The sequence below is a fragment of the Dipodomys spectabilis genome, unplaced genomic scaffold, assembly GCF_019054845.1.
Source record: "Dipodomys spectabilis isolate Male_0828 unplaced genomic scaffold, ASM1905484v1 ptg000001l, whole genome shotgun sequence".
Lineage (NCBI taxonomy): Eukaryota > Metazoa > Chordata > Mammalia > Rodentia > Heteromyidae > Dipodomys > Dipodomys spectabilis.
The window spans coordinates 33,385,612-33,411,774 of record NW_024870678.1 but is presented as its reverse complement, the minus strand read 5'-3'; the positions used below and the strand labels follow the sequence as shown (position 1 = coordinate 33,411,774).

Here is a 26,163-nt window from a genome sequence, read left to right as displayed (position 1 = left end):
GACGCCTACCCGGCCACTCTACAGGCAGTGACATGCCCTGGTGGCCGCCTGGACTCCCATGACCCTCTCTCCTCCCCTCGGCCTGTGGTCTGCGGCCCTGAGGATTAAAACATGTTCTTTCTGGTAATAAATGTGGAAACACTCAGAAATCTTTACAGCTTCAACTCCTTTCCTCCTGGGGTGAACTCGAAGGCTTAATCTGCCCAATAAAAATGTTTAACCAATGTGCAGCGCCTTCCTCTAGCTGCTCCCACAGTTACCGCCTTCTCAGAGAAGAGGCCGCTGATGATGGGGTGTGGGGGTGCGGAGAGGTCCGGTGTCAGCCAGCTGTACACGATCCCCCCAACCCTTCCCAAGATGCTAACTGGCAAACGATCGAGCATCAGCCACTAGCCAGCGCTTGCTCTGCTCCCCTGCTGGCCAAGCTACTCAGATCACCCCACCTCCCTTCATAGCACTCTTTCTAATGTTGCCCACGTGCTGCTTTCCTCCTAGTTTCCTTTCCTCATCTCATCAGGATGAACACGTTAATCAGCACCATATGGAAGGCCAGTGTCTCAGCCGTGGCCATGGTCCTGTCCCCAGCCAAGAAATAGGAGGAGATGGCCTCTGGGTGTGGCCTGGGTAGCAGCCGACTCTGAACTAGGCCTTGCTGCTGACAGTGCCATCGTCCGTCCCAGGCTTCGACTTGGCCATTCATTGGCCAGAATGCATGCAGGAGGCAAGGATGGGCAAGTGCCTTGTGGACCCCAGTAAACAAGGGCCGAGGGGCCCACCAAGTGCCAGGGATGGTAGTAGCAGCAGGGCTGCTCAAACTCTCCTATTCAAAGACCGTCCATCAGCTAGGAAAGGACCACCTTCTCCAACCACTGTCCCCGTAGGTGCCCTCCAGGAATAAGCCTGCGCAGCAAGCCGTCCAGGTGGATGACCCTGTTGACTCTCTTTTTCTGGTGTGGTTTGGACCAGGTCTGCGTACAACTCACAAGGGATTTGCATTCTGAAAGCCTGTTCCTCCTGTGGTGAAGCAGTGCAAGATTTAAGGGTGGGGCTTAGTGCAAGGCAATTAGGTCATTGGGGGTGTCGCCCTTGTAAGTGGTGAATGTATTTCTCATGGACTCCAAGTTGGTTCTTTTGAGGGAAGGTTGTTGGGCCAGAATGGAACTGGCTTCTCCCTGTTGTCTGGCTTCCCTTCTCCCCTGTGACTCCTCTCACGCCGCTATTGTGAAGCCATCTGCCCTGCTGTTACCATGTGGTTTGGATTACCATGTGGTTTGAAAATCTCCTTTCTTTATGAGCTACCTAGCCTCATGTATTGTGCTATAGCCATGTATATACACCTGTGTAAAATTCTATCATGTATAGGTACCGTGTTTTTTTGGATCCACTTGTCTATTGTGGAGCATCTAAGCTGTTTCCATATCTCAGCTATTGTGAATAGTGCAGCAATGAACATGGTTGTGCAGGTATCTTTATTGTATCCTGGTTCATGATGTTCAGAGAGCTATAATATAGCGAAAAGAAGATCAGAATCACTGCAGATATCTCCACAAAAACAAGGAGCGCCTGGAATGGTATAACTCAGGTCATGAAGATCTACAACCGTCAACCCAAACTGGCATACCCAGCAACGCTATTGTTCACAATGGACAGTGAAACTAAAATCTTCCATGACAAAGATGAAAGGAATCCATGAACACTATGAGCATTACAAAGAATAAGAAAGGGAAGTAAGTATTTGAAGAAAACAAAGTCAAGAAAACACATTAGACAACAATCACTAGAAGACTAGTTTAGTAAGCATAAGAAGAGAAAAGAAGCAAAATACAAGAAATCAAGAAAATGGCAGGAGACATATCTCTCCACAGTAACCCTAAACATTAATGGACTCAAAAGAAGTCCAGCAGCAGACTGGATGAAAAACCAAGATCCATCCATCAGTTGTCTATAAGAGACCCATCTCACAAAAAAAAAAATTTGGAATGAAGGGATGGAAAAAGATCTTTCATGCAAAGAGGTAGGCATGGCCATATTGGCATTTCAACAAGTATATTTTTCATTAAAATCAGTACCAAGAGACAAGAAAGGTCATTACATATTAATAAAGGGGATGAACCATGAAGAGGAAATCACAGTGGTCAATATTTATGCACTGAACAATGGAGTACTGGACTTACAGAACATGATAGACTCCAACACAGTAATAGTGGGAGATCTTAATATTCCACTCCTGCCAAAGGACAGGTCACTTCATTTTTATATGCATACTTTTGATGCAGTTACCTGGGCTTGAACTCAAGGCACTATGTTCTCAAAGTTGACACTCTACCACTTGAGCCACAACTCTATTTCTGGCATTTTGCTGGTTCATTGGAGATAGGAGTCTCACACACTTTTCTTCCCAGGCTGGCTTCAAACCTTGATCCTCAAACTTCAGCATCCTGAGTAGCTAGAATCACAGGCAAAAAGCCACCAGTGCCTGGCTTCATTTTCATAAGATCAGTAATAAGTGATTGGCAAGAAGTAGAATGGAAAACAGACAACTCAAACCCTTTGTCTTTAGTTTACTTCTTTATTTGAACATCAAATAGGTTGAGAAAAAAATGGTTTACAGGTGCTTAAGCATCCTGCTGGATTCTTTTTCAAGGTGCAAAAGAGGTTTACAAGTGTGTTTCATTAAACAAAGCAAAGCTAAGACCAAAACAGGATCACATCAGTAATTGTATGAATGCATCAGCAGGCGAGTGTATTCGTCCGTCAAACACAATGGGGCATTTCAGCCTTTTCCCATAAAACAAGAGCTCTACACTGAAGAGTATGTAGTGCACACAAAGCATTGTGGATAAGCAGTGAGAAGACAGAAACTGGCATAATGTCACTTATTAATTCAAGTCTCTATGACCAATGACCTCTCTGCAAACACAAAGGGGTCCATGTCTTAGGCACCTGTTCATGGGACTGTATGTTATTTCCAGGGTGCACAGCTCTGTATACACATATACATACACACACGCGCACACACACGCACACTCACACACACACACACTGAAGATGGGGTTGGATCATGGCAGCATTTACGTATTTAAAAAGTTCAGGCACATTTGGATGCAAAAAAAAAAAAAGAATAGAAATTTTTCTTGTGTCTCTGAAAGACAGTGCAAAAATCGAATGCTGTACTAGATGCAGCAATTACTTAGCAAACAATTTAAAGTGATTTCAAAAGGGACCACAATTTGATTTCAGTGGAAAGGAAAGACAGCTAGAAAACAGCAGAATCACACGGATGAGAAGGTGGGATATCTGGGACCACAGTTGAGCTCATTTGTCTGAGAGGGAGTTCCTTCTCAAGGGGTGAAGCTGGGAGGTTTACAGCCCAATCTGGATCAACCTCCCAAGACTTGCACCAAAAAAGGATCGTGGTTTCCTTCTGAGCTACTGCATGACTCCATTTGCCTTTCACAGAGCCGCTGTCCCCACACAGACCTGCCTGTGAATCTCAGACATCACGATGGGCTGGTGAGAGTTCCCAGTATCCACAGCCTGTCTCCAGGTTGGAAAGTATTCAAGGAAGGGATTTGCAATTGGCCTCCTTGAGGAGTAAGGGACTCTAAGCCAACAGTCTAAATCAATGGCCATTTCAAAGTGCGAACACCTTAATAGGATTAAAAGTAAATCAGAAAGTCATTTATTTGTTCAGCCCCCACAAGGCCTGGAATAGGGCATGGGGAAACATTTGCAATCATGGACATCTCTCAGTGATTGCACTTCCTTCAGGATGGATGAGATTTTGTGGCTGATACCAATAGGGTCTTCTCTTGGGGTGTCTCACTCATTGCTGTAAGATAGCATCGCAGAATCATGACAGCAAGCTCGGAGATGGCTGAAAGACACTTGACCTCTCATTATTCTTTGGATTTAGCTGCTGATGCCGTACTCTGCCCACAAACTCAAGCAGCCATATTGAAAATGACTAGTTAGTTTCAGATTACAGGGCAGAAACAGAAGAGCAGCCCCCAGCATCCCCTCCAGGAGTCAGAGGACTGTCAATGCTCTTAGTCTCTTGTTTTCCCCATTCTTCAAATTCCCAAGACCTTTTCCTTACCCTACCCTGCACCTGCAGGTAGTTCAATACCTTTCAGACCTTAAATTTCCTCAAAGTGGGAAGAAAGCACAATTTCTCCACATGTCCCCTCTGCCCTGCACCAACATCAGCTGGGAAATGTCAGCTACTCATTATTGGCACTTCAAATAAGAATTAAAAAGAGACTTCCAAAGTTGCTTGAAACTCAAGGGCTCACAGTTCAACCATCCAATGTTCTCTGCCCGTTTCAAATGTAGTAGTATCTCAACAAGAATACAGACACAGTAGATGAATCATGTAAAAATCTTCTACCACATAACTGTTTGGATTTAGCTGGTATTACATCATCTATAGTCCTAGAGGTTTTTTTTTTTTGTTTTATTTTGTTTTTATTTTTTTAAAGAAAAATCTCAGTATAAACATTAAAAAGAACCCACTGACCCATTAGCTACTGTCCAAAAATATTACTACTGATATTTTGGTAAAAGCAAAATTAGCTGCCCTGAATAATTCTCCTTTTCAGGCATAATCTCTGCTACATTAAGATTGTCTGTCATTCCATATCCAACAATAGGCATGTGGATTAGTGCTAGTTTGTCTACTGTGGATACAAAAGTTAATATGAAATGTGATCTTCATTGAAATGAATAATCACCAGGCTTTAGGCATCAATAACTAACTGCGTACATTACAAGGTAGCTTGAAAAGTATACAAAAAAAAATCAACATTTTCCCTTGGTTTTTGCAATGTCAACCCAGTCAAAATTAAATCCAGTACAGAATTATTACATTCAATTGTCCGATAAACAAGCAATTCAATTTCAAAAAATATATATTATACTTTATAAGGTACTTTTTAAAACAAACAACGAAAGAATTGTGTTCTTAAAACATATTCTTCATGAGGATACAGAAAATTGCCCCCCAAATTTAGATGTACATGCATGGAGAAAAAAATAAAAAGAGAAAGCTTTACTTATTTGGGGGCCCCAGTATTCTAGTTCATTGGCTGCCACTTAGTGGAACTCACCTCTCCAAACAGGATGTATCGATGTATCTAGAAGCCTAGCCACTCACTAGGGCTGCGATCTAACTCGGCTAGAAGCCTGGCCCTTTCCCTGGGCTGCCATCTACTATGTGGCCTCTCGGCAGTGTTGCAACTGTAGTCTATGAAGTCAGGGAAGATCAAAGTTTCATTTGGGTTCAGAAAATGAAACCACCCAGAATTGTACTAGAAAAGCAAAGGCCCAGGGAAAATGGCCCCGTGGCTAAGGAAAGCTTTTCTTTTTTCATTTTTTGTGGGGTGGCTGTTGTGAAAAGGATTCTTGTGGCCCAGTTTTGGTCTCATTCTCTTGGGTTATGCAGTTTAAGGGCAGAAGGAGTAGAAGTCGGGGCGGGGGGAGGGGGGAGAACTTCCCAAGGCCAAACCAGCTTATTTTTAGAGGAGCACTGACCAGCCCCCAGGGTCCCAGGCCAACTAGAAGAATGCAGCTGCCCTCTGCTGTTTCCTACCATCAGGGCCACATGGGAAATGAAGGGGAGGCAGACCACCGGCTGCTCGCAGGGCAAGCCCTCTGTGCATTGTGCTGCCTGGGGTGTGCACCCCTGGGAAACTGCAGCCTGGTTTGATCAGTTTCTCCCCTACTTTCCTTCTTGTTCTCTAGCAGCCCACAATGGATCACACCCAGTTACTAGTTAACCCCGCTCCCCAAGCCTAAAATCAAAACAACAATAACAACAGAAAGCATCACTAAGGTGCTCGCTCAATCGAAACTGCCCTTCATCCCTCTATGTGAGAAAAATGCAGTGTGAAGTCATAGCTGGGAGAGCCACGTAGGGCGCCCTCTGGTGGTGAATGCCAAAGCCCCGCTGGAATAGGTCCAGAAGCTGTTTTTGACTGCTAAGTCCTTGGGAGCTAAAAAGGCTTTCTTTTATAAAAATAATAGCCAAAAAAAGTGTTTTTTTTTTTTAGAGACTGGTTTGTATGCCTTAACTGAAATCAACTTGCTGTTTCCTGCAGGTCTGTGGAAAGCCAAGCTGATCTGGAACCCTGTGCTCTGGAAAACCAGCAGTAGGTTTCAGCAAGACAAGAAGGTGCAATGCATTAAGCCGACATAGTCTTGAGAATAAGGGGATCTTCCTTCCCTGTGTGCATCTTGTATTCCTATGGGGAGAAATGAATCGGGGTTCATCAAGCATGCTGCTACACCCAAGCCATTTAGTGAAAACGATCGAGGTGTCCCTTAATGGTGTTCACAAGTGACAGGTTACCATAGGAATACAACATGCCCATGAGGAAGCCTGGAGCTAGCTTTCTTCCTCCATGGTGTCAATTAAAGGAGCCATTCAATTCTGTCCTGAGGCTTAGTTTGGAGCCATTACAAAGTGCTTATTGGAGGTGAAATGTCTACTCTCCAGGTGTGGGTCTCAACTAGTAAACTTCAGTCCACAGACATCTCACAGGCTGAGTTCAGTCATGAAGCACACTACAAGAATCCTCATTCTTAATCATGTAGCAAAGAGGGGGAGAGAGCTGTTACCAAAGAGTTAGCCCTGGAATCCCTTTGGCTGTTCCCAACAGAAGACATGTCACTAAGAACTGAGCAAGCAAATGAATGGCCACTCATACTAGAAAGCCACGGGTGGCAGATGCATGCCGGAGTGTATGCAGGAGACAGAATTTCTGCGAAAGTGATGCATGACGTGGGTAAAACGCGACAGGGATTCTCAGAACCTGGGGAGGGGGCCTCCCAGGAGTTCTCACATGGTGTTGGAGAAACTCTCTGCCTCCTGGGAGATGTAGTATGTTTGCAAGGAGTGTGCAGAAGCAGAGCCATTGGCGGTCAGCTGGCTCTGCATGGGCTCCTCCGGGGCCACCCCCTGGCGGCTGGCAGGGGCGTGCAGTCGGTGGGCATCCAGCATCTCCAGGAGCAGATCGTACAGGGGCACCACGTTCTTGCACTTCATGCTGTACAAATGCTCCATGCCTTTGTTACTGGCGGAGGGGAGGACACAAAGAAGACCACGTTAGAGCCTGGCTGTGCTCCCAAGACTTGTGACGTTCTTAGCAAGGGTTGGTTAGAGAAGGTCCCGAGACCCTGGTCACCCACGCCTTCTTTCTACTGAAAGATTGCCTGGAGGATGGCATCTGCAGAAGGTCAAGGGTCTTCAGAGCCCCAGTCTGGGATGCATCTCCAGGCAGCTTCAATTCCCCTCCCTCAAGGGCAGGCCACGCTCACAGACACACCTTCCCCACCCCAGCCACTCCTAGCCTGGCTTCCTTCTTTCCACAGCCTGGCTTTCAGCCCTGTTCCTTGACACCATCCTTACAGCTAAGTCGAGAACCTGCCACTTACAGCCAATCAGGAGTCAGCATTCTGCACTCTGGGGGAGGGGGAGGGGAATGCAGGTAGGTACTGGAGCTTGAACTCAGGACCTGAGTGATTTCCTTTAGCCTTATCACTAAAGGCTGGTTCATTGGAGATAAGAATCCCACAGACTTTCCTGCTTAGGCTAGATTTGAACCTCCAGCCTCAGATCTCAGGCTCCTGAGTAGCTAGGGTCACAGGTGTGAACCACCAGCACCCAGCTTGCTTCAGGAGTGAGCTATCTAAAATGGGTAATGCAGTTTAAGAAATTCCCTTGCTTAAACTCCCCAATGACTTCCTGTCAAATCCAGAATAAACATTTCTGTCCCAATTGTCCAACGTCCAAATGACCCATTCCGTCTCCCTTCACAAACGTGTCCTGCCCTTCATACTCTGTAAACTCTGTAGACCGCACTGGGTTCTGCTCTGCCCCTTAAAGGAACAAAGATCCTTCTAGAATTAGGAGGGGGGCATTCCTTGGCTGTTTCCTCTTCCTGTATGCATGTCCCCCAAGTCTTCAAAAGTGAACTCCCCAGCCATCTCTCCTCTCTGTGGCCCTGGCCCAGCTCTCTCCATTTTAGCTGCCCCCTTTCACATCAGCCTGGCTGCGCTCTCTCTCTCTCTCTCTCTCTCTCTCTCTCTCTCTCTCTCTCTCTCTCTCTCTCATACTCACTCTATGTGTTGAGGTGTTATTCTTCTCAACCACACACACCGTGCAAGTTCCAAGAGGGACAGGGGTCAGGGGTCAGCCCAACCTGCCCTCTACCACAGCCTAGAACTGTAAATGCTACCTAAAACTTGGTAGAGGAGGGGATTGTAGGCAGGTGCCATTTCCCCTTTTCCCCCCTAGAATCCCACTCTGCCCTTTTACCAGTTGTAACTCTTCTCTGTCCCACATACTGCAGAGGGAAAGGAGCGAGGATGACAGCTCTGAGCTCACTTGAAAGTGCTTTTGAAAAGAAATACAGCCCGGCATTGACAGCTCACACCTGTGATCCTAGCTACTCAGGAGGCTGAGACATGAGGATCCTGGTTTGAAGCCAGCCTGGACAGGAAAGTCCCTGAGACTCTTAGTTCCAATTAACTAGTAAAAAGCTGGAAATAGAGCTGTCATTCAAGTGGTAGTCTTGGGCAGAGGGTAGCATCTAGACTTTGAGTTCAAGCACCACAAGAAAAAGAGAAGAAAACAAAAGAAATATGGATTATGAAGAGGCAGAACTGACTATGTCCTAACACTATATCTTCACATTGTGGTTGGGGAAGAGTTAGCTCAGGTTGGAATCCTGCCACGGAATTCAGCATCGGAGCCATCCAGGCCTGCGACCCAACCTAAAGAACACGTGTAAGCATGATGTTGTTTGTGTTGCCCATTTTCAATTTAAACGCTGTTAAAAGTGAATGCCCCCCAGATCTGCCATGGTCCCCTTCCTCCAATAACCTAATGAATCACATTTCCAGGGGGATGAAGGCTGGAATTAAATTCTTGGAGAAACACCATATGGCAGAGGCCAAATTCGACAAAACAGAGTTCTGTGTTTTACGCTGAGATAACGAGGCACCAAAATATTTTGTAGATATGCATGTGTAAGAGGAGGGTGGAGGGGGGGGGTGGGGAGGATGGAGATGGGGGTGGGGGCAGATGCTCAGAGCTGCCAATAACCCAGCAACCACTTCTTAGTTCTTCCCTCAATGATAAAAGTTCCTGCACCACTGAGCCCCGCCCCCTCCCTCCCCCCTCCCCCCTCCCCCCCCCCTCCCCGCCCTCCCATATTGCCATTAAATCAGCCAGGACTGATACACATAGCAACTATCCTTGATGTTAACTAACTAGATCTGAGTTCATAGGTTAGAAAAGTCAGTGATTTTTCCTCCGCAAATATAAACATACATAGGGCTTGCATAGATTCTCCAAGGTCACTGCTACAGACCTGGAATTTCAGCTGTTCAAGAGGCAGAAATACGAGGATCATGGACTGAGACAGATGGAAGCAAACACCAAAAAAAAAAAATCAAGTAAAACAAAGAAGGACTGGGGATGTGGCTCAAGTGGTACAGCACCTGGCTTACAAGTACAAGGTCCTGAATTCAAACCCCATGCCACCAGAAGAAGGATGAGTAAGAGAAAAGAAAGAATTGAACATGTTTTCCTCAGAATGCAGTCATCTGCTGTGCCCAGCAGGCTGAGTCCTGTGTCTGTTCCCAAGACTCCCAGGGAGTCCCTGAGGACTGTGATTGCCATCCCTTTCTCCCTAACTTGGCCAAGAAGACGCTTTTGCGTAGGAATTTCAAAGGCACAGGGCATGAGTCAAATGTTCAGTGAGTCACGTCCCCGTTTCTTCATGCGTTCACCCAGGAATCCTGCTGCGAGCATACCCTGTGTGGCAATCCTAGACAGCGCTCTTGGGAGGTAAAGGAAAAAGGTACATTTGTTTTCCCAACAAGCTTAACAATCTGGCTAGCCTGTCTCAGGAAGGGTGGGTCCCAGGACTTGGAGGTGCCAGACTTTGTGCCATTTGGATTTCAGAACTCCAGCTTGGAGCCTCCTCAGAAGCGATCTCACCCCATCCTTCTGGCTAGCCTGGCCCTGGCCTCAGGACACTTCCGCCAACTTCCCCCATCCCGCCTCACACTTGCCTCTGCCCGCAGACACCCACAGCTGCCCCCTGCAGGAAGGGGAATCTGACAGGTGCCCGGGCACACTCAACGCCTTCCTCTGTGTCCTCCTCCCCTAGCCCCAGCGTGTATGGTGGGTCACGAAGGAATCCCACGGTGCTAGGTGTATGCACGGCAGCCCTTGCTCGTCTGCCGCCGTGTAAGTGGAGGCAGCTTCCTGTAGTTGGGACTCGGGGGGCCCCTTACCTCATATGGCGGATGTGGGAGAGGATGAGGAGGAGCTGGGCCAGCCGCCGGTGCTGCTGCTGCAGTGTCAGGCCCGCTTTGGCCATCAGGTGGATCAAGGTGTCTGTGATCTTGTCCAGGACCCGGTGGATATGGTCCTTCTCTTCCAGAGACTTCAGGGTGCTGGACAGAAAGGTGTACACACCTGCAGGGGCAGAGAGAAACAGAGGGACTCAAAGCGGATGAGGCCAAGGAGACCGGAAATGTCCCTGGGTCGTGGTGGAGAGCTGGGGTCCTCTCCCTGCTAGCTGTCCAGCCGTGGGGACATTCTGGGCCCATTTGAAATCAAGCGCCTGTGTGACCTGATGAATGTATATGTGTGTCTCCTGGCCCCAAGAGGCCAAGATGGCCCCCATGCGCCCCAGCCAAGAGCCCCAGAGAGGACCCTTAGCCGCAGCATTGTAATGGGAGCACTGAACTCCTTCTCTCATTGTCTGGTGCCTACGTGGACTGAGCATTTAACACTGACCATCAGCCCAGGGGACAGCGGCCGTGTTTCTTCTCAGAGCAGAGCCACGCACTGCCAGCTAGAGGTAACTGGGAAAGCAGCGTCCAGGGCTGGACCTGGGCCCAGTTTGCCCATTCCACATCTAGTGCTGATCAGGAAGACCCTCCCCAGAGACATGGAGACCCTGGCCAGCTTCAGAGAGAGTGACGGGTGCCACAATCATCACAGAGTGATGCCGCCTTCTTCCAGGCAGGATTTAATTCGCTTCTGGAATCCCGGTGAGGTTTGGGCCCAAAGCACTTGTGGGCGTAGAGGAGGGAACACCAGCTCACGGGCCAGGTGGGCCTTTCCTCTCCTGCCTTTCCCATGCCCTCGGTGCCACAGCTAGAAGCAGATCTACGCCGACGCCAGATGACTATTTCTGTCTAGACAATCGGAGCCCTCTTCTGCGGTGGTGTATGGAGCTTGTACGCTGGGAATCCTAGTTACTAACTAGGGAGAGGAGAGAATATATGGGCTCAGTTCTCTGCCAAGGAGCTCAAGGGATGAGCAGGAGCGAGCAGAGGGGAAGTGGTGAGAGCTGTAAGGACGTGGGGAAAGGAAGGGAAAGAAAGAGAGAAGGGAGAGGAGGGAGGAGAAGAAAGAAGAGGAGGGGAGGGGAGGGGAAGAAGAAGAAGTGGAGAGGGGAGGAGAGGAAGAAGAGGAGAGGAGAGGGGAGGACAGGGGAGGGGAAGAAGTAGTAGAGAGGAGAGGGGAGGAGAGGAAGAAGAGGAGAAAGGAGGGGAGCATAAGGGAGGGGAAAAGAGGGGAGGGGAAGGAAGGGGAGGAGAGGAGAGAGGAAGGCAGGGGAGGGGAGGGGAGGGAAAGAGAGGGGAGGAGGGGGAGGGAGGAAAGGGGAAGAAGAAGTGGAGAGGAAAGGGGAGGAGAGGAAGAAGAAGAGGAGAGTAGAGGCCCAGGACCCGAGGCAGGGGAGCAGTGAACAGTGAAGGGAACTGAAGGCGTGGAGGGAAGGTTTGTCTTGGGGCCACAAGGATAGATTTTCCCTTAGCTCAACTCTCTAGAACTCAGCTCCTCCCGCCAGCCACACAGGGTAAGCTAGGGCCGCTATGCAGGATCATCACTTGGATTTCCTTCTGCTCAGTCCCTGGACCATCTTACACCTAGTTCTCCTCCCCTTCCCCCTTCTTCATCCCTCGGAGGCTTCCAAGTCTATCAATGCTGGGCTGCCCGTGGGCCCTGGGGTGGTGAGGGGGGGTGGAAGGCGTGGGTGGGTCACAAGGAGCCTATGGGTTGGGACTAAAGAAGCCACCCCCACAGATGAACTCAGAGTAACTGTAGTTGTCATTGCCCAGAACAGAACACTGCTGTGGCATTACACACACAGAACAGCCCACAGCACAAGAATGGTCACAGTGCTGGCTGGCAAGCGGTGGCATTCAGTCAGGTCTTGGTATACTTGAGGTACACTGATCCGAAGCAAACAAAGCAGAGAATAAGGTGCAGGACAGGGAATGAAGCAAGAAAGAAATTGCTGGAAATATATATATATATATATATATTTGGCTTTGGGGGATACTTTTAATTATTAACTGGGTTGCGCCATATAGTTTCGATTCCATAAGTCAGGCTCTGAGTATCCATCCTTCTCCCTCAGTTTTTCTCCACTCATCTTTACCTTCAGCTTATGTCATTCAGTTTTCCCATCATGCCCATTGAAGACAATGACTACATTTTCCCACGCTTCCTCCCTCCCTTCCTGTACCTCACGGATGGTTGCCATTCTTGGTCTCAAATACGGTTTGGCTTCCTGACACTCCCTTTGGTAAATAGTTGGTTAGTTGTTCAGAGGCATGACACCATTGTACTTCTCTGTGAGCTATACCATTCTTTAGTCAGTCTGTTTATACAGAGCCCTCTAGATAGCATCGTCCATGTTTGTGTTTTACATCTAGCTTCATTGCCGTTGGTCTCGCTGAGCCAGATATATTTAACATCATTTCTAGGTCCAACCATTTCCCTGCAGATGATGTAATGTTATGTTTTCTGATAGATGAGCCAGATTCCATTGTAGATGTACAGCATTTTCTTGGTCCACTCATATATACAAGGGTTAAGCTTTGGGTTTTCCGTTGTTTGTTTTTGCCGATCCTGAGGCTTTAATTCTGGGCCTGGGTGCTGTCCCTGAGCTCTACCACTTGAGCTACTACATCATTTGAAGTTCCTGCCTGGGCTGGCTTTGAACTGTGATCCTCAGATCTCAGCCTTCTGAGTAGCTAGTTACAGGCGTGAGTCACTAGCATCCTGCTTAAGCCTTGTTTTTTTTTTTTTTTTTTTGGATCACCTTAGATTTTTAAATACCTGGGTGTTCTTGCTCATTTTTAATACATCCCCCGTTTACATGTATTTTCTGCCTGATAAACGTTTGAAGAATATACTGTTTAGAATGATCAGCTAACCTACATTTGGAAAACAGCACTTCTGGATCTTTAAATTAGAAAAACTAAAGACTCAGTCCTTTAATCAGTAAGTTTTATGTTAAGGATATATAAAGTCATAAAAGAACTACTTAAATTGTGAAGTTTTTTTTAAAAAGGATAAATAGAAACAAAATTTGGGCCTGACTGGATTGCTGTTTAAACAATATGATCATTGACAAATTGACACTCAGCTACATGTGGCCCAATCACACCGGCTAAGGAGTTCATTGTTCTGATTCGTGGTGTTATTTAATACTACCTACTGCATCTCAGCTGAGTACTTAGTGATGGCCCCACAACTCTCAAGTAGCTGTGTGGATCAGGATTACATTAAGAACTTAAAAAAATGTACACTCTCAAGTCTTTGCTTGGGAATAGTAAATGCATGTGAACTTAAAGAGAAAAAATCCACTCTTTTAATGGTTTGATTTATCTTCATATGATTTTGCAAGTTCCTCCTGGGTTAATTATTCAAAATCACTTCTTCAGGTACATCTTTCTTTTGACACTTTGCTGGCTCCTCATCTCTATAGCACGAAATTAACAACTTTTAGTGGCTCATTAAGCCCTTCTTCATTCCTTAATAGACTGTAACATGTGACATCTTAAACATAGCTGTTCAACCACAAACAAGCAGTAAGAAATGACATTTAAGAAGAAAGCAAATTGCTTTTCACTTTCAACCTGGATTCTTTGTTCTAGAGTATAACCTTAGAGGGTTTGGGGGAAAAAATCAAATATTTGTTTCTATAAAGAAGTATTTCAGTGGAAGAATGAATGTCTAGCTTGTACAAAACCCTGGGTTTGATTCTTGGATCAGAAAGAAAAAGATGAGGGAAAAGGAAAGAAGAAGCAGAAGGAAGGGAGGAAAGAAGAAAGGAAGGTAGGAAGGAAAGAAGGAAGGAAGGAAGGAAGGAAGGAAGGAAAGAAGGGAGGGAAGGATGGAGGGAGAAAGGGAGGGAGGGAGGGAGAGGGAAGAAAGGGACATTTCCTTCATACAAATGAATATATGTTTTACATACATAATCTGTGAAGAATGACCCTGCCTCATAACTTTAAAAACTGAGCCATTGTCAGTGTCTTTGAAACTGTCTTACATTTTTCCCTGATCCCATCTCTCCTTACTCCAGAGAGTCCCACCATTTAAAGCTAATCGTTTTCTTATTTCTTCTGTTTTTCTGTGCGTTCATGTAACTGTCTATACCTGTTAAGTTTCATCATTTTTGGATTTCCTGTAAAGAGTATTACACACATTTCTTCAGTGTACTTTTTCAATTAAATATATTTTTAAGATTCAATTAAGAAATCAGTTACTGCATGACTTGGCTTATGTTTTGTGTGGAAAGTTGACAGAGAAAGATTGCGAGGATCAGAAGAACAGGCAAGGGTTCAGGGCCACAGAATTGCGGTGGAGGTGGGCAGGGAGTGGGGAGGGAGACATGGTGGTTTGGAGTCAGGGGTGGCCTGGGTTGACTCCTCCACAGGCCCTTAGCCAGGTCCATTCCCTATCACCACCCACCTTCCAGCCTCATCTCGTAGAGGCCCTGCCATAGGCTGGCTATCCAGAGAACCTTCCCAGGACACAGAACTGAGCAGGCCCAACAAGCATGATGCAATTTCTAACCAATTTCTCCTTTTTATATTATTATCACTGAGGTATGCTGACTTCATTCACCAAAAATCCTTCCCTTATTCAAGGAAATCCTAGAATCAACAATCCTAGAGCGTGAAGGATTTTTGCCTGGGGTGAGTGGACCTGTCTATCCCTTCTCTCCTACCTGTGTGCTCAGAGGCAGAGTTTACTGTTCTAGACTTCAGCGATCCATAGGGCCATCACCGATTGCCTAATGCTCCTCCACTAGAGGAAAAGGATCCCGCGTTCAGACTTCCCCCAGCCGCCATTCCTCATGGGTTTCCATTCTCCTGGACATTCATGCTTCTGCAGCCAGCGAGCATTGGCTGAGAACCTACTGCGTGCACCACTTCGTTATCTGACAGGGATTCCAAGCCTCATTCGCTCTCGAGTGTTAATATTTTAAGAGGATGATATGGCCTGTGGAGAGCAAATTTTCTGAACACAGACTCAGGGGACACAGACTGTTCTAAGAACAAGCCTGTTTTCCTAGCCCTGCTTTGGCACCAGTTCAGTTTATCATCTCATCCTTGACAGAAGATGCTTCCTAGCAATAAGAATACAGTCTGTCAACATGCTAATAACTGATGGCTGAGTAGCTATCACCCTTTCAGATGATGTCTACTGCCTGCCGCCCTGAAGGAGCCATTTGAGAAACAACTACAGTCCAAATTCCCACAATGCTCTGGGAGCCACTGTTAATAAGCAAGAGCAAAACACACCTGCTGGTCATTTCCATGTCCCGGAAGCCCTCTGCCCCAAGGGTCCCTTGCTGCCCGGGACCAGTGAGCAGACAAATGAGCACCTTCCGAAAGACAGTCTTGCACCCAAATAGGATACCGCAACTCTGGAAGCTGCTTCGAATCCCAAAGGTGTGGATTAAAAACCAGTGTCTGTGTCATTATTCAGTGCAAGGTTGTGGGTAGCAGTTCTGGGCTATAAGTTTTCCTAAATTACACAGTTGGCATTAATGTTAGGGAGCGTTAACAGGGCCACCTGGGGTGAGGGAAACAGGAGGAACACAATCCTCACAGGTGCCCTCGTGTGGAACAAACTGAGATGCAGTCTTGCTCTCAAACTTTCCCAACCTCACCTGTTCCCCTTTCTGCTTCCCTCTTCCTTCTCCATCTCACCCTACACGAACCCCTGCTCTATTCCTCAGCTCTTTGTCCAGGTAATGGAGTCTTCTGGGTGTTAGATGGACGGCAGGCTTGGTCACTATAGCATATGTCAGTGGCTGGGCCCAGAAAGCAGCAGGGACTCTTCCTGGGGTCTCTAGCCTGCTCCGCCATTGCCCTCCACTTGGGGGCACATCTGACCTCTGTAGAGAAAGGAGCATGGAGACCCGGGGCTCTCCAGCTTGCAGGACACATGCATCAAGCAAAGTCACTTTTTCTTTCTTTTCCAAAAGGAACAATGCAGATGCTGGGAGAGCTCTTCTGTGATTAAAATAGCAGAATGGTTCAAAGAGAAAGGGGAGCCAAAAAGATGCGGTCCACAGCTGTACGGGATGTGGGCCTGGGTGCTGTCACCCCACATGGATGCGGGGGGGGGGGTTCTGGTGCACCCAGAGGGTGGGGTGGTGAAATGTACATCCACACGTTGGCTTGACGTGCAGTTTACTCTGAAGTTCCTTTGAGGCTGACCGTTTGATGAGTCCATGTTGGCAGGCTGTGTGCGTCACCTACGATTAACGGTCATTCTTCCTGGGGGTGGCAAGGTCCCCAGAGGGCTGTTTGGACAATGTGGTGGGGCCACCACTTTGTGTAGTATGCCCAGAGGCGCCCTGGGGCGATTGTTCTACAAAGTGCCAGAAACTCCTGACTGATGAAGGGGTTTCTTTTCCAGCTCTTGGTCTCTCAAAAGTCTTACTGGATGTAAAAGAAATCTATAGAAGAAAACATTTTTGGAAAGTGTGCTAGAGTTACAGTTCCAAAAAGCTTTTGCCAGGCTCTACCCAAAAGGCCCAGTATAAAAACTAGTACAGCGATGGAGGCTTAAATAGAATACTTTCTCCAAGTTATTAAATAACTTGCTCGTTTCCTACAATCTATCAATAGAGTACTCTCTAAGCTTTCCAAACACACGCTTAGTTGAAATGATGACAGTAACATGGTAAAGTATTAAACAAATAAAAGCCAAGCCCACAGTTGGTTGTAAATATGTGTAGAGAAGATGTAAATCAGGCAAAACCAAATTAGAGCCAAGGATTATACAATAGTACACACCCCACTGAGAAGTTGTTATGGTCTCCTACATGGGGCAATAGCAATATTTCCCTGGTGTGTACTAGTTTAAGTAATCTGCAACATGGTTAAGAAATCCATTGTGGGGGGCATGTAGCTCTTCACTTAATGTCTTCTACTGACTTCATCCTCTGGGTTTTCCTACACACTTCTTGATAGTGTGTCACTACTCTTTCTCTGTCCAGTCCACCTTCTTTGACTTACCCGAAGGTAAGAGCAGTCTCTGCGGCTTTTCTAAGTTTGACAATCTAAGTATTTGTATTGAGTGTTATTAAGACACTAAGATAGAACGTGTTTCTACCTTGGTGTCCCAGCCTGCACAGGTGAAGTAGCTAGCATTTCTTCACCCTGTGTTACAAGGAGGAATCACTTTGACAAGGTACGTAGGATTTATTGTCAGTGCCTGTGCAAAATTTCTTCATGTTTTTCTTCCACTCTAAAAACTTCATTATTTTTGGCATGCTACCCCTAAATTGATATAATTTATTTTTCACTTCTATGATAGATAAACTTTAGAAGAGAGGTTCTGATCATCTGTGTGTGTGTGTGTGTGTGTGTGTGTGTGTGTGTGTGTGTGTGTGTGTGTGTACTGGGGCTTGAACTCAGGTCCTTGGATTTTTTTTACTCAAGTCTTTGGCTTTTTACTCAAGGCTGATGCTCTTCCACTTGAGTCCTACCTTCATTCTGGCTTTTTGTTTGTTAATTGGAGTTAAGAACATTCATGAGTTTGTCTGCCCAGGCTGACTGTAAACCATACTCAGCCTCCTACAGGCGTGAGCCCCCATTGTCTGTTTATATCTAAACATGCATCACAGACACAGGGCATTTTACTATTTTACTAAGGTTTCTATTTTTTTTTATTGTGAGAATACTGTACAGAGGAGCTACAATTTCATGGGCAAGGTAACAAGTACATTTCTTATCAAGCATTGTTGCCTCCTCTTTGTTTCCCCTTCCCATCCCTTCCTATCTCCCCCCCACACCTTCCCCCACCTGATCCTCAGTCTGGATATCCGTATTGAAATATAGGTCATCGTACTTTCAATGACTTTAATACTATGATTTCTCCGTTCCGTGAAAGCTACAAAACAACACTGGATTTTAAAAGATCGCGTATCTAGGTAAATGTTCATCCATTTCATGTCAGGATATCTGAAGAGATATGGACATTTGACTAGACTGGTCAGTGTTACACTGGTAATTCCGGGTTTTTCTCCACAGTGTGTGAATCCCGGTCCCGGCTGCGTCTCAGACTCTCCTGCAGAGTTTTACAAGCTGCAGCTGCCCAGGTTCCAACCCCGATGTCTGGAAGCCAAGGGTGGAACCTGATATCTGGGCTTTCACAAACTCTGCAGTCATGAGTCATGGATGCCAGGCTGGCAAAACGTGAGATAGATTGCCTTGGTTTTGTTCCTAATGCAGCTACTGCAAGGTAAACTCGTGACAGCACAGACTGCATCTGGGTGACCCACCCCTCCTCCTCCCAGGGATGGGAGGAGGAGGTCTTCTGTGTGGGCTTCCTTGTCCAGTTGCTCTCCTCCCTGCCTTCCTCTCCCTTCTGTCAGGACAGATTAGAATGGAAATCGCTCCTGGGATGGCCTTGGACACCACTCCTTTCAGATGAGAGAGCCCTTGCTTGTCCTGACTGACCACATGGAAGAGAACTAAGTTGACCAACCAGTGATTTTTCCTCTGTTCTGACACCACAGCATTCCACACCGAAGACTTCTGTGACCCAAAAAGGTGTACGGAATCTGAACCACGCTGTGTCCTCCAATTCAATTCAGCTCAGACACCATCGGCTTGGAGATAATACCAAATCCCATGGGGCAAGGACCCAGTCCCCAAATGTCTCCCACCCCCCTGCAGTGGCCCGTGGCCAGTTCCAAAGTGCTTGAACCATTAAATGGTTTGAGGCTTATTTGTCATACCAAGTGTCCTACTCAAATGCAAGATGCGAAGTGTCTTATTTTACTGATGATTAAATGAATTCATTTGTATACACTGAGATAGAAAGATGTTTTTTTTTTAAACTTCTTGTTGACATTTTCTACCGTTTCAAAGCCTTAGAATGTGTGGTTTACTTAGAAATCCTTTCTCTTCCCAAATGTCAAAATGAAAATAAAATGATTCTAGAACTAGTTAGTCATCGCCCATCATGCTAAGTATTCATTCTGAATTTCAATCAACTTCACAGCAACCAGTTGGTTCACACAACTAAAGAGCAAGCCCTGGATCTCTGAATGATTTGATGTGATTCAGAAATTCAGCTCATATTACTAAGGACTTCTAAGAGATTGTTCTAGGCCATGCAGAAACTTCGTTCTCATTGTGTGAGCTGAACAAAGAGTACTGCTTTGGGAAATATTTGTCCATAGATTAAGAAACTTTTTTTCTAAGCAGGGGGATGGGGTGCTGGTACTGGAGCTTGAACTCAATCTCTTAGACTTTTTTTCCCTACCATTTGAGCCAAACCTCCACTTCCAGCTCTTTGGTGATTAACTAGAGATGAAAAATCTCATGGACTTTTCTGCTTGTGCTGGCTTCCAACACTGATCATCATATCTCAGCCACTCAGGAAAAGCTAGGGTTACAGAATGAGCCACTAACACCCAGATGCCTAGATAAAAAAAATTTAAACTCCTCCCTCATGTGTACTTTTTACCAAAAGATGAAAAACTTACTTATACCCCAGATTCTGTGCCATTGTAACACTAATGTATCTAAGAGCACACATAAAGACCTTTCTTAATGGTCACATACTGCCTGAAAGATGGCGAAAATGAGTATCCCTGCCCAGAACCCAACAGGAAACAGGTGGTCTGCTTCACTTGGAAAATATTATATCTCTAATGCCACATGAAGCCATATACTTCTGATTCAGTGACACTGGTCAATTTAGTGTAATATTTTGGTAAAATGTGCTAGATGTTCTAGAAGGTAAACACTTAACATATCCATACATTTAAGTTGACTCGGAAGGCAGATAGCTTGATGGGTTCAGCTGGGAAAATGGATCCACTGACTCAGTTGACTTAAAGGAAATTCTTAAAATGTACTTTGCTTTCACGTGTGTCCCCAGTTCTGAATTATTATAGTAAATCACATCCTAATCTTTTTACATAAAGCCATTATGCATGTATACTCCACTTAGGAGCGTTATTTCTGTGAGTTATACGTGGAACAAAGTAAGAAACATACAGGTGTATTTCAACAGTCAGTGGCTACCTGGCCAAAATCAGAAAGATGCTCCAAAAATGTACTTAATGGAAAGCATACAACCTGGCTGAAGTCCCTTCTCAGGGAGCTGATCTAGCCAGGAAACCTGGACAGTTTCCTTTATTATATTTTTCCAAGTCCAGGCTGACAAAATAGCCTGGATGAATTTGTTTCCCTTGACTTCACCTTCCCTTGCTTGGTACTTCCAGAATCCTGGAGCACACTATAGAGAGAAAAGTAGCTGTGACACATGAAGGTAGATTTCATTTTCCAAAGATGACCGCAGCAGTACCTTCCATCAACATGTTTACCACAGCGGCACCTGGGCAATCTACCTATGGAGATCTGGGGTCTAAGCCCCTCTCTTCAGGTCTGGAGAGACTCATGACTTGTTTAAATGCTGTGGAATGAGCTGGAAATGACCCTACGTGACCTCTAATTAGGCATATGTCATAAAAAGCCAACCAAGCTAGCCGGGCGCTGGTGGCTCATGCCTGTAATCCTAGCTACTCAGGAGGCTGAGATCTGAGGATCACGGTTGAAAGCCAGCCCGGGCAGGAAAGTCGGTGAGACTCTTATCTCCAATAAACTACTAGAAAACCATAAGTGGCACTGTGGCTCAAGCGGTAGAGTGCTCGCCTTGAGCTGAAGAGCACAAGGACAGCGTCCAAGCCTAGAGTTCAAGCCCCATGATCAACCAAAACAAAAAACAAACAAACAAAGCCACCAAGCTGTTGCCTAGTCAACTAGAATGCTTCCTGTGGGAACCCTACAGACCTTGTAAGAGATCTAGTGTACCCTGCTGTAAGACAGGCTATGGAGGAGCACTATGCCAGTGGGCAGCACCTCTGGACATGCAAGCCAACAGCTGGCATCAACTCCAGCAATGAGTAAAGATGCCTCACGGTGACTACAGTGTCAAAGCTAGAGAGTCTCTCCCTCTGAAATGCCCAAAAATCATGGTGAAGAGACAAGCCGGTCCCTCTGAGCTCCATCCAAATCTGTAACCAAATATGTTCATTTCCTTCTTATGTGTGCCAGTACCAGAGCTCAAACCCTGGGCCTAGACACTGTTCCTTAGCATTTCTGCTCAAGGTTGATGCTGGACCGTTTGAGCAATGCCTCAAATTTCCCCCTTTGGTCTGGTTCATTTGAGCTAAGAACCTCATGGCTTTAATCCTCAGATCTCAGCCTCTTGAGTAGCTAGGATAATAGGTGGGAGCCACCAGTGCCTGGCTACCAAACAAGAAAACAGGTATTAAGCCCGGGCATAGTTAACTCCCTTACAGCAGCAGCTAGAGCATACTTGGGTGCCACATGAGACGTGAGGGGTGGGAAAGCGGCTTGGAGATGAAACTGCTGATGTGCGGGAGCCTGAGAGACGGCAGACAGCCTCGCGGTCCTTCCTGCTTCTCCTTTTGGATTCTGTTGCCTACAAATGCACACCCTTCTGTCAGCCATGTGTGCAGCTCACAGATTTCACGGGAAACTTTTAGCTCTAACTCCTGCCCAGCTGATGATCAACATGTGAGCCATTCCCTCGCTGGAAAGTCAAGCAGTCTTCACGCTAGGTTCTCACCAGAGAATGAATGACTTTAAATTCTGGGCTGTGTGGTCCTTTCTTACTCTGGTTGCAAGAAGCTAACTTTGTAGACATTTTCTTGAGGAAAAAATTTTTATGGGGAGTAACCAGTTTATTTTATCTCCATGAAAAGCCTGTGACACTTAAGTGGAACACGTTCTACTCTTCGGTTTGGCAAAGCACAGGGAATTTAGAGCTAGATTTGTCTCTCACCCTAGCAACTGTACAGAGGACTTCTGTGCACTGCTGTAATTTCCTGGTTTTTATTTTCATCATTATTCTCCCTTCTTTGGCTCTCATCAATTTTTTTTTTACCCCTTAATGAAATTTGTGAAGTTATTTTGAAGCAGGATAACTTATGGAAACTGAGGCCTGGAGTAGGCAACTAAGAAATATGGTATCTGAAAACTTAGAAATGCTATCTTTGCCTCAAAGAGAGGCAACTGAATGCATTCTTTCCTAAGGGATATATTTCCTAAGGGAATTCACAACTGCCTGACAGGATGCCCCAAAATGAAGATAGCAGGATGTCTCCTCCTTTCAAGGATAAGGATTTGTTTTATGGCAGGATGCATTCTTACCTGGGAACTCTGAGAATAACAGCAGCTGTAGTTAAAGCAAAGACAAAGCACCTAGCCAGACGCCCTGCCTTTACCCTGTAAATACCCAACCGCCCAAGGAGCTGGTGTCTCTCTGGGTGTCTCCTTGTGTGTGTCTGTGTCTGTGTCTTTGTGTGCCTATGAGAGCACCCACACTCTGCAAGAGTGTGCCCCTGCCCCTCTGTTTATCTGCATTTTTGTCTGTCTGTTTCCTTGCTTGTTTACTTAATAAAGCTCTGCCAAGTTTTCTTACCATTGTGACTTGCCCAGAAATTCTTATTCTGTGATTGAAGTCAAGAACCCTAAGTGAAGAACTCCTATATTTAAAGGGGAGCTTCACTAATCTTCACCTCTGTCCAGTGACAATTTCAAATCCTCTGTGGAACAGGAAATATATAAATAAAATAATGGAAAAATGCTTTTCTATCCCCATGTCAAACCAATGAACAGTATTCACATGAATTGAAGTGTTTATAAAACACCATTAACTAACCATCTGACTGAGCCTTGGATCCAGAGGGACTAGCGTAGGATCTAAGAACACAAGGTTGGCTGAGAGGCACAAGTCCACTTGATGCTGAACTGTGCCGACTCCTAAGGGATCTTCAGCATCAGAAAATAAGAAATGAAGCCATGTCCTCTCTCTTATGACTTTCACATTTGTCTCCTGAGTCACCATCCTCTGGAAGCATTTTCCCAGAGCACAGAATGGAAATGACTCTCTGGTTAGTTCAAACACACACACACACACACACACACACACACACACACACACACACACACACACAACTTTTGTCCAAAATGTCTATTTTTGAGAGGTGACTTGGCATGTAGGTGGCACATATCTTTAGTCAGATTGTTTCCATCATTGTAAGTGAATACTAGAAAGGATAAAAATGTTCTTGAAAAGGTGTCAAACGCCCATGACTATGACAGATTTTATTATGCTTTAGGAGATAAAGCTTTTAATACATCACAAACATACAGAGTCAGGAATCTGGGATTGGGTAGTTAAAAGACACCTTAAAATGAATTTGTTTGGTGGACTTGAAGCAATGTGGTTGTAAAACAAAGTCTCTTGTTTAAGGAAGTAAGGCATATCTGATTAAAGTAAGAGGAATTGGAGAAGCCTGGAGTTGTCATACTCCAACTCTCCTTCCTGCCCTGCCCCCATCTGTCAGAACTCCCAGGGTATGCGGACCTTCTAGAAGAAAGTATGAAAAATACTAGTGTTCAGAGTGAGAAGATAAATGGAAGACTGAAGGAAAATAGTTCCAAAAGACATGCCTGCACAGGTACCCCAAATAAGCCAAGAATAATTCAAACTCAATCCAAAAGCAATCAATCCGATTCACAACGGGGCCAGAGATCTTTACAGACCCCCTAATCAAGGGGTAGCAATATCATTATATAAAAAGAGGCTTAACCTTGTTCAATATATACAAGTCAATGTAATTCAACACAACAAAAGAAGCAAGTATAAGAACCACATGATCATCTCAATAGATACAAAAAGAAGTATTTGATAAGATTCAATACCCTTTTATGATAAAAGCTCTGGAGAAACTAAGAATCCATGGGCCATTCCTTAATATAATAAAGGCTGTATATGACAAACCTATAGCCAGCATTATACTTAATGGTGAAAAGTTAAAACCATTTCCTCTAGAATCCAGAATAAGACAAGGATGTTTGCTCTCTCCACTACTCTTCAATATAGTACTGGAATTCCTAGCAAGAGCCGTAAGTCAAGTTAATAACATAAAGGGGACTGAAATAGGGAAATAAGTAAAACTATCCCTCTTTGTAGATGACATGATCTTATATTTAAAGGATCTTATAGATTCCTCCCCCAAGTTACTTGAGCTGATTCAAAACTTTGACAAACTAATCTGCAAAAATCAGTAGCTTTTCTGTAGGCCAACAATGAGAAGATCGAGAGTGAAATCAGGAAAGCAACTCCATTTGTAATTGCCTCAAAAAAAATACTCAGGAACTAACATGACAAAGAATGTGAAGGATCTCTATGATGGAAACTTTAAAAATCTGAAAAAAGAAATTAAAGCAGATTTAAAGAAATGGAAAAACCTTCCATGCTCCTGGATTGGAAGGGTTAATGTCATGAAAATGGCAATACTGCCCAAAGCTATCTACAAATCCAAGACAATACCCATCAAAATCACAACAATATTCTTCAGAGAGAGCAATCTAAAAATTCATATGGATTAATAAAAGACTCCAAATAGCAAAAATAATCCTTAGCAGGAAGAACAGTGCTGGAGGAATATCAATACCAAACTTCAAACTTTACTACAAAGCTGTAGTAATAAAAGCAGCTTGGTACTGGCATAAGAATAGGTCTGAGGATCAACTGAATAGAATACTCAGAAATGAACCCACAGACCTATAGTCACCTAATATGTGATAAGGGACCCAAAAACACAGGATGGAAGAAAGACAGACGCGTGTGCACTGAAGCTAGATACTTATATATCACCCTGCATCAGAATCAATTCCAAATGGATCAAAGACCTCAGAATATGTTATAGGAAAGGATAGGAAAACACCAGGGCTCCCAGGCATGGGTTGAAACTTCCTAAGTAAAGATCTAGAATGACAACAAATCCACTATAGACTGGATAAATATACTTGCATCAAACTGAAGAGTCCCTGCATGGCAAAGAATGTAGCTATCAAGATAAAGAGAAAGCCCACAAGATGGGAGAAGATCTTTACTAGCTATGCTTCAGACAAGGGCCTCATATCTAAAATACAAAATTAACCCCCCAAAAATAAATCCTCAAAGAAATAACAACCTAACTAATAAATAGGCTAAGGACTTGAAGAGAGACTTCTCAGAAGAAGAAGAATGGCCAAGAGATACATGAAGAAAATACAAAATTAACCCCCCAAAAATAAATCCTCAAAGAAACAACAACCTAACTAATAAATAGGCTAAGGACTTAAAGAGAGACTTCTCAGAAGAAGAAGAATGGCTAAGAGATACATGAAGACATGTTCAACATCTCTGTCCATAAAAGAAACGCAAATCAAAACATTGAGATTCTACCTCACCCCAGTTACAATGGTCATTATCAAGAAAACTAACAATAACAGATGTTGGTGGGGATATGGCCAAAAGGGGACACCACTACACTGTAGGTGGGAATGTAAACTCGTTTAACCACTCTGGAAAGCAGTATGGAGGTTCCTCAAAAGACTAAACATAGAGCTTCTCTATGACCTAGCAATTCTACTCCTGGCCATTTATCCAAATGAAAAAATTACACTGGGACATGATAAGTTAAACAGGACTCTAAACATTCACACAGTGAGATCAAAGGAAGATATTCTTAGAAGAGTATCTCAAGGGCTCAATAACTATGTGCCTATGATCACAAAAAATGATGTGTATCAATATGAACTCCAAGAAATGGAAACAAGAGTTTTATTATTTTATTTTATTTTTCCCTTTTGTTGCTGTTTTTGACTTCTGTTGTTTTTATCTTATTTGTAAGTTTATCTGTTTAGGGGAGGGTAAGGGTGGGACAAAGGGTAAACAAATGCAGCAGTGATGCTCACTAGTCACTATGTCAACAATAAACTATACAACTT

The 26,163-nt window shown here is 45.0% G+C and overlaps 1 protein-coding gene across 2 annotated transcripts in view; it reads right to left on the bottom strand.

The window, feature by feature from the left end:
- Positions 1 to 2,555: 2,555 nt before the first annotated feature.
- Esr1 (estrogen receptor 1) overlaps positions 2,556 to 26,163 on the bottom strand; it is a 230,648-nt gene continuing 207,040 nt past the window's right edge. For both annotated transcript variants that reach the window (XM_042670625.1, XM_042670703.1), the window contains exons 7-8: positions 10,306 to 10,489; positions 2,556 to 7,073 (exon numbers count right to left, since the gene is read on the bottom strand). In XM_042670625.1, coding sequence (XP_042526559.1) covers positions 6,839 to 7,073; positions 10,306 to 10,489 — 419 coding nt within the window. In that variant the 3' untranslated portion in view covers positions 2,556 to 6,838. The remainder of the gene's footprint in view (positions 7,074 to 10,305; positions 10,490 to 26,163) is intronic.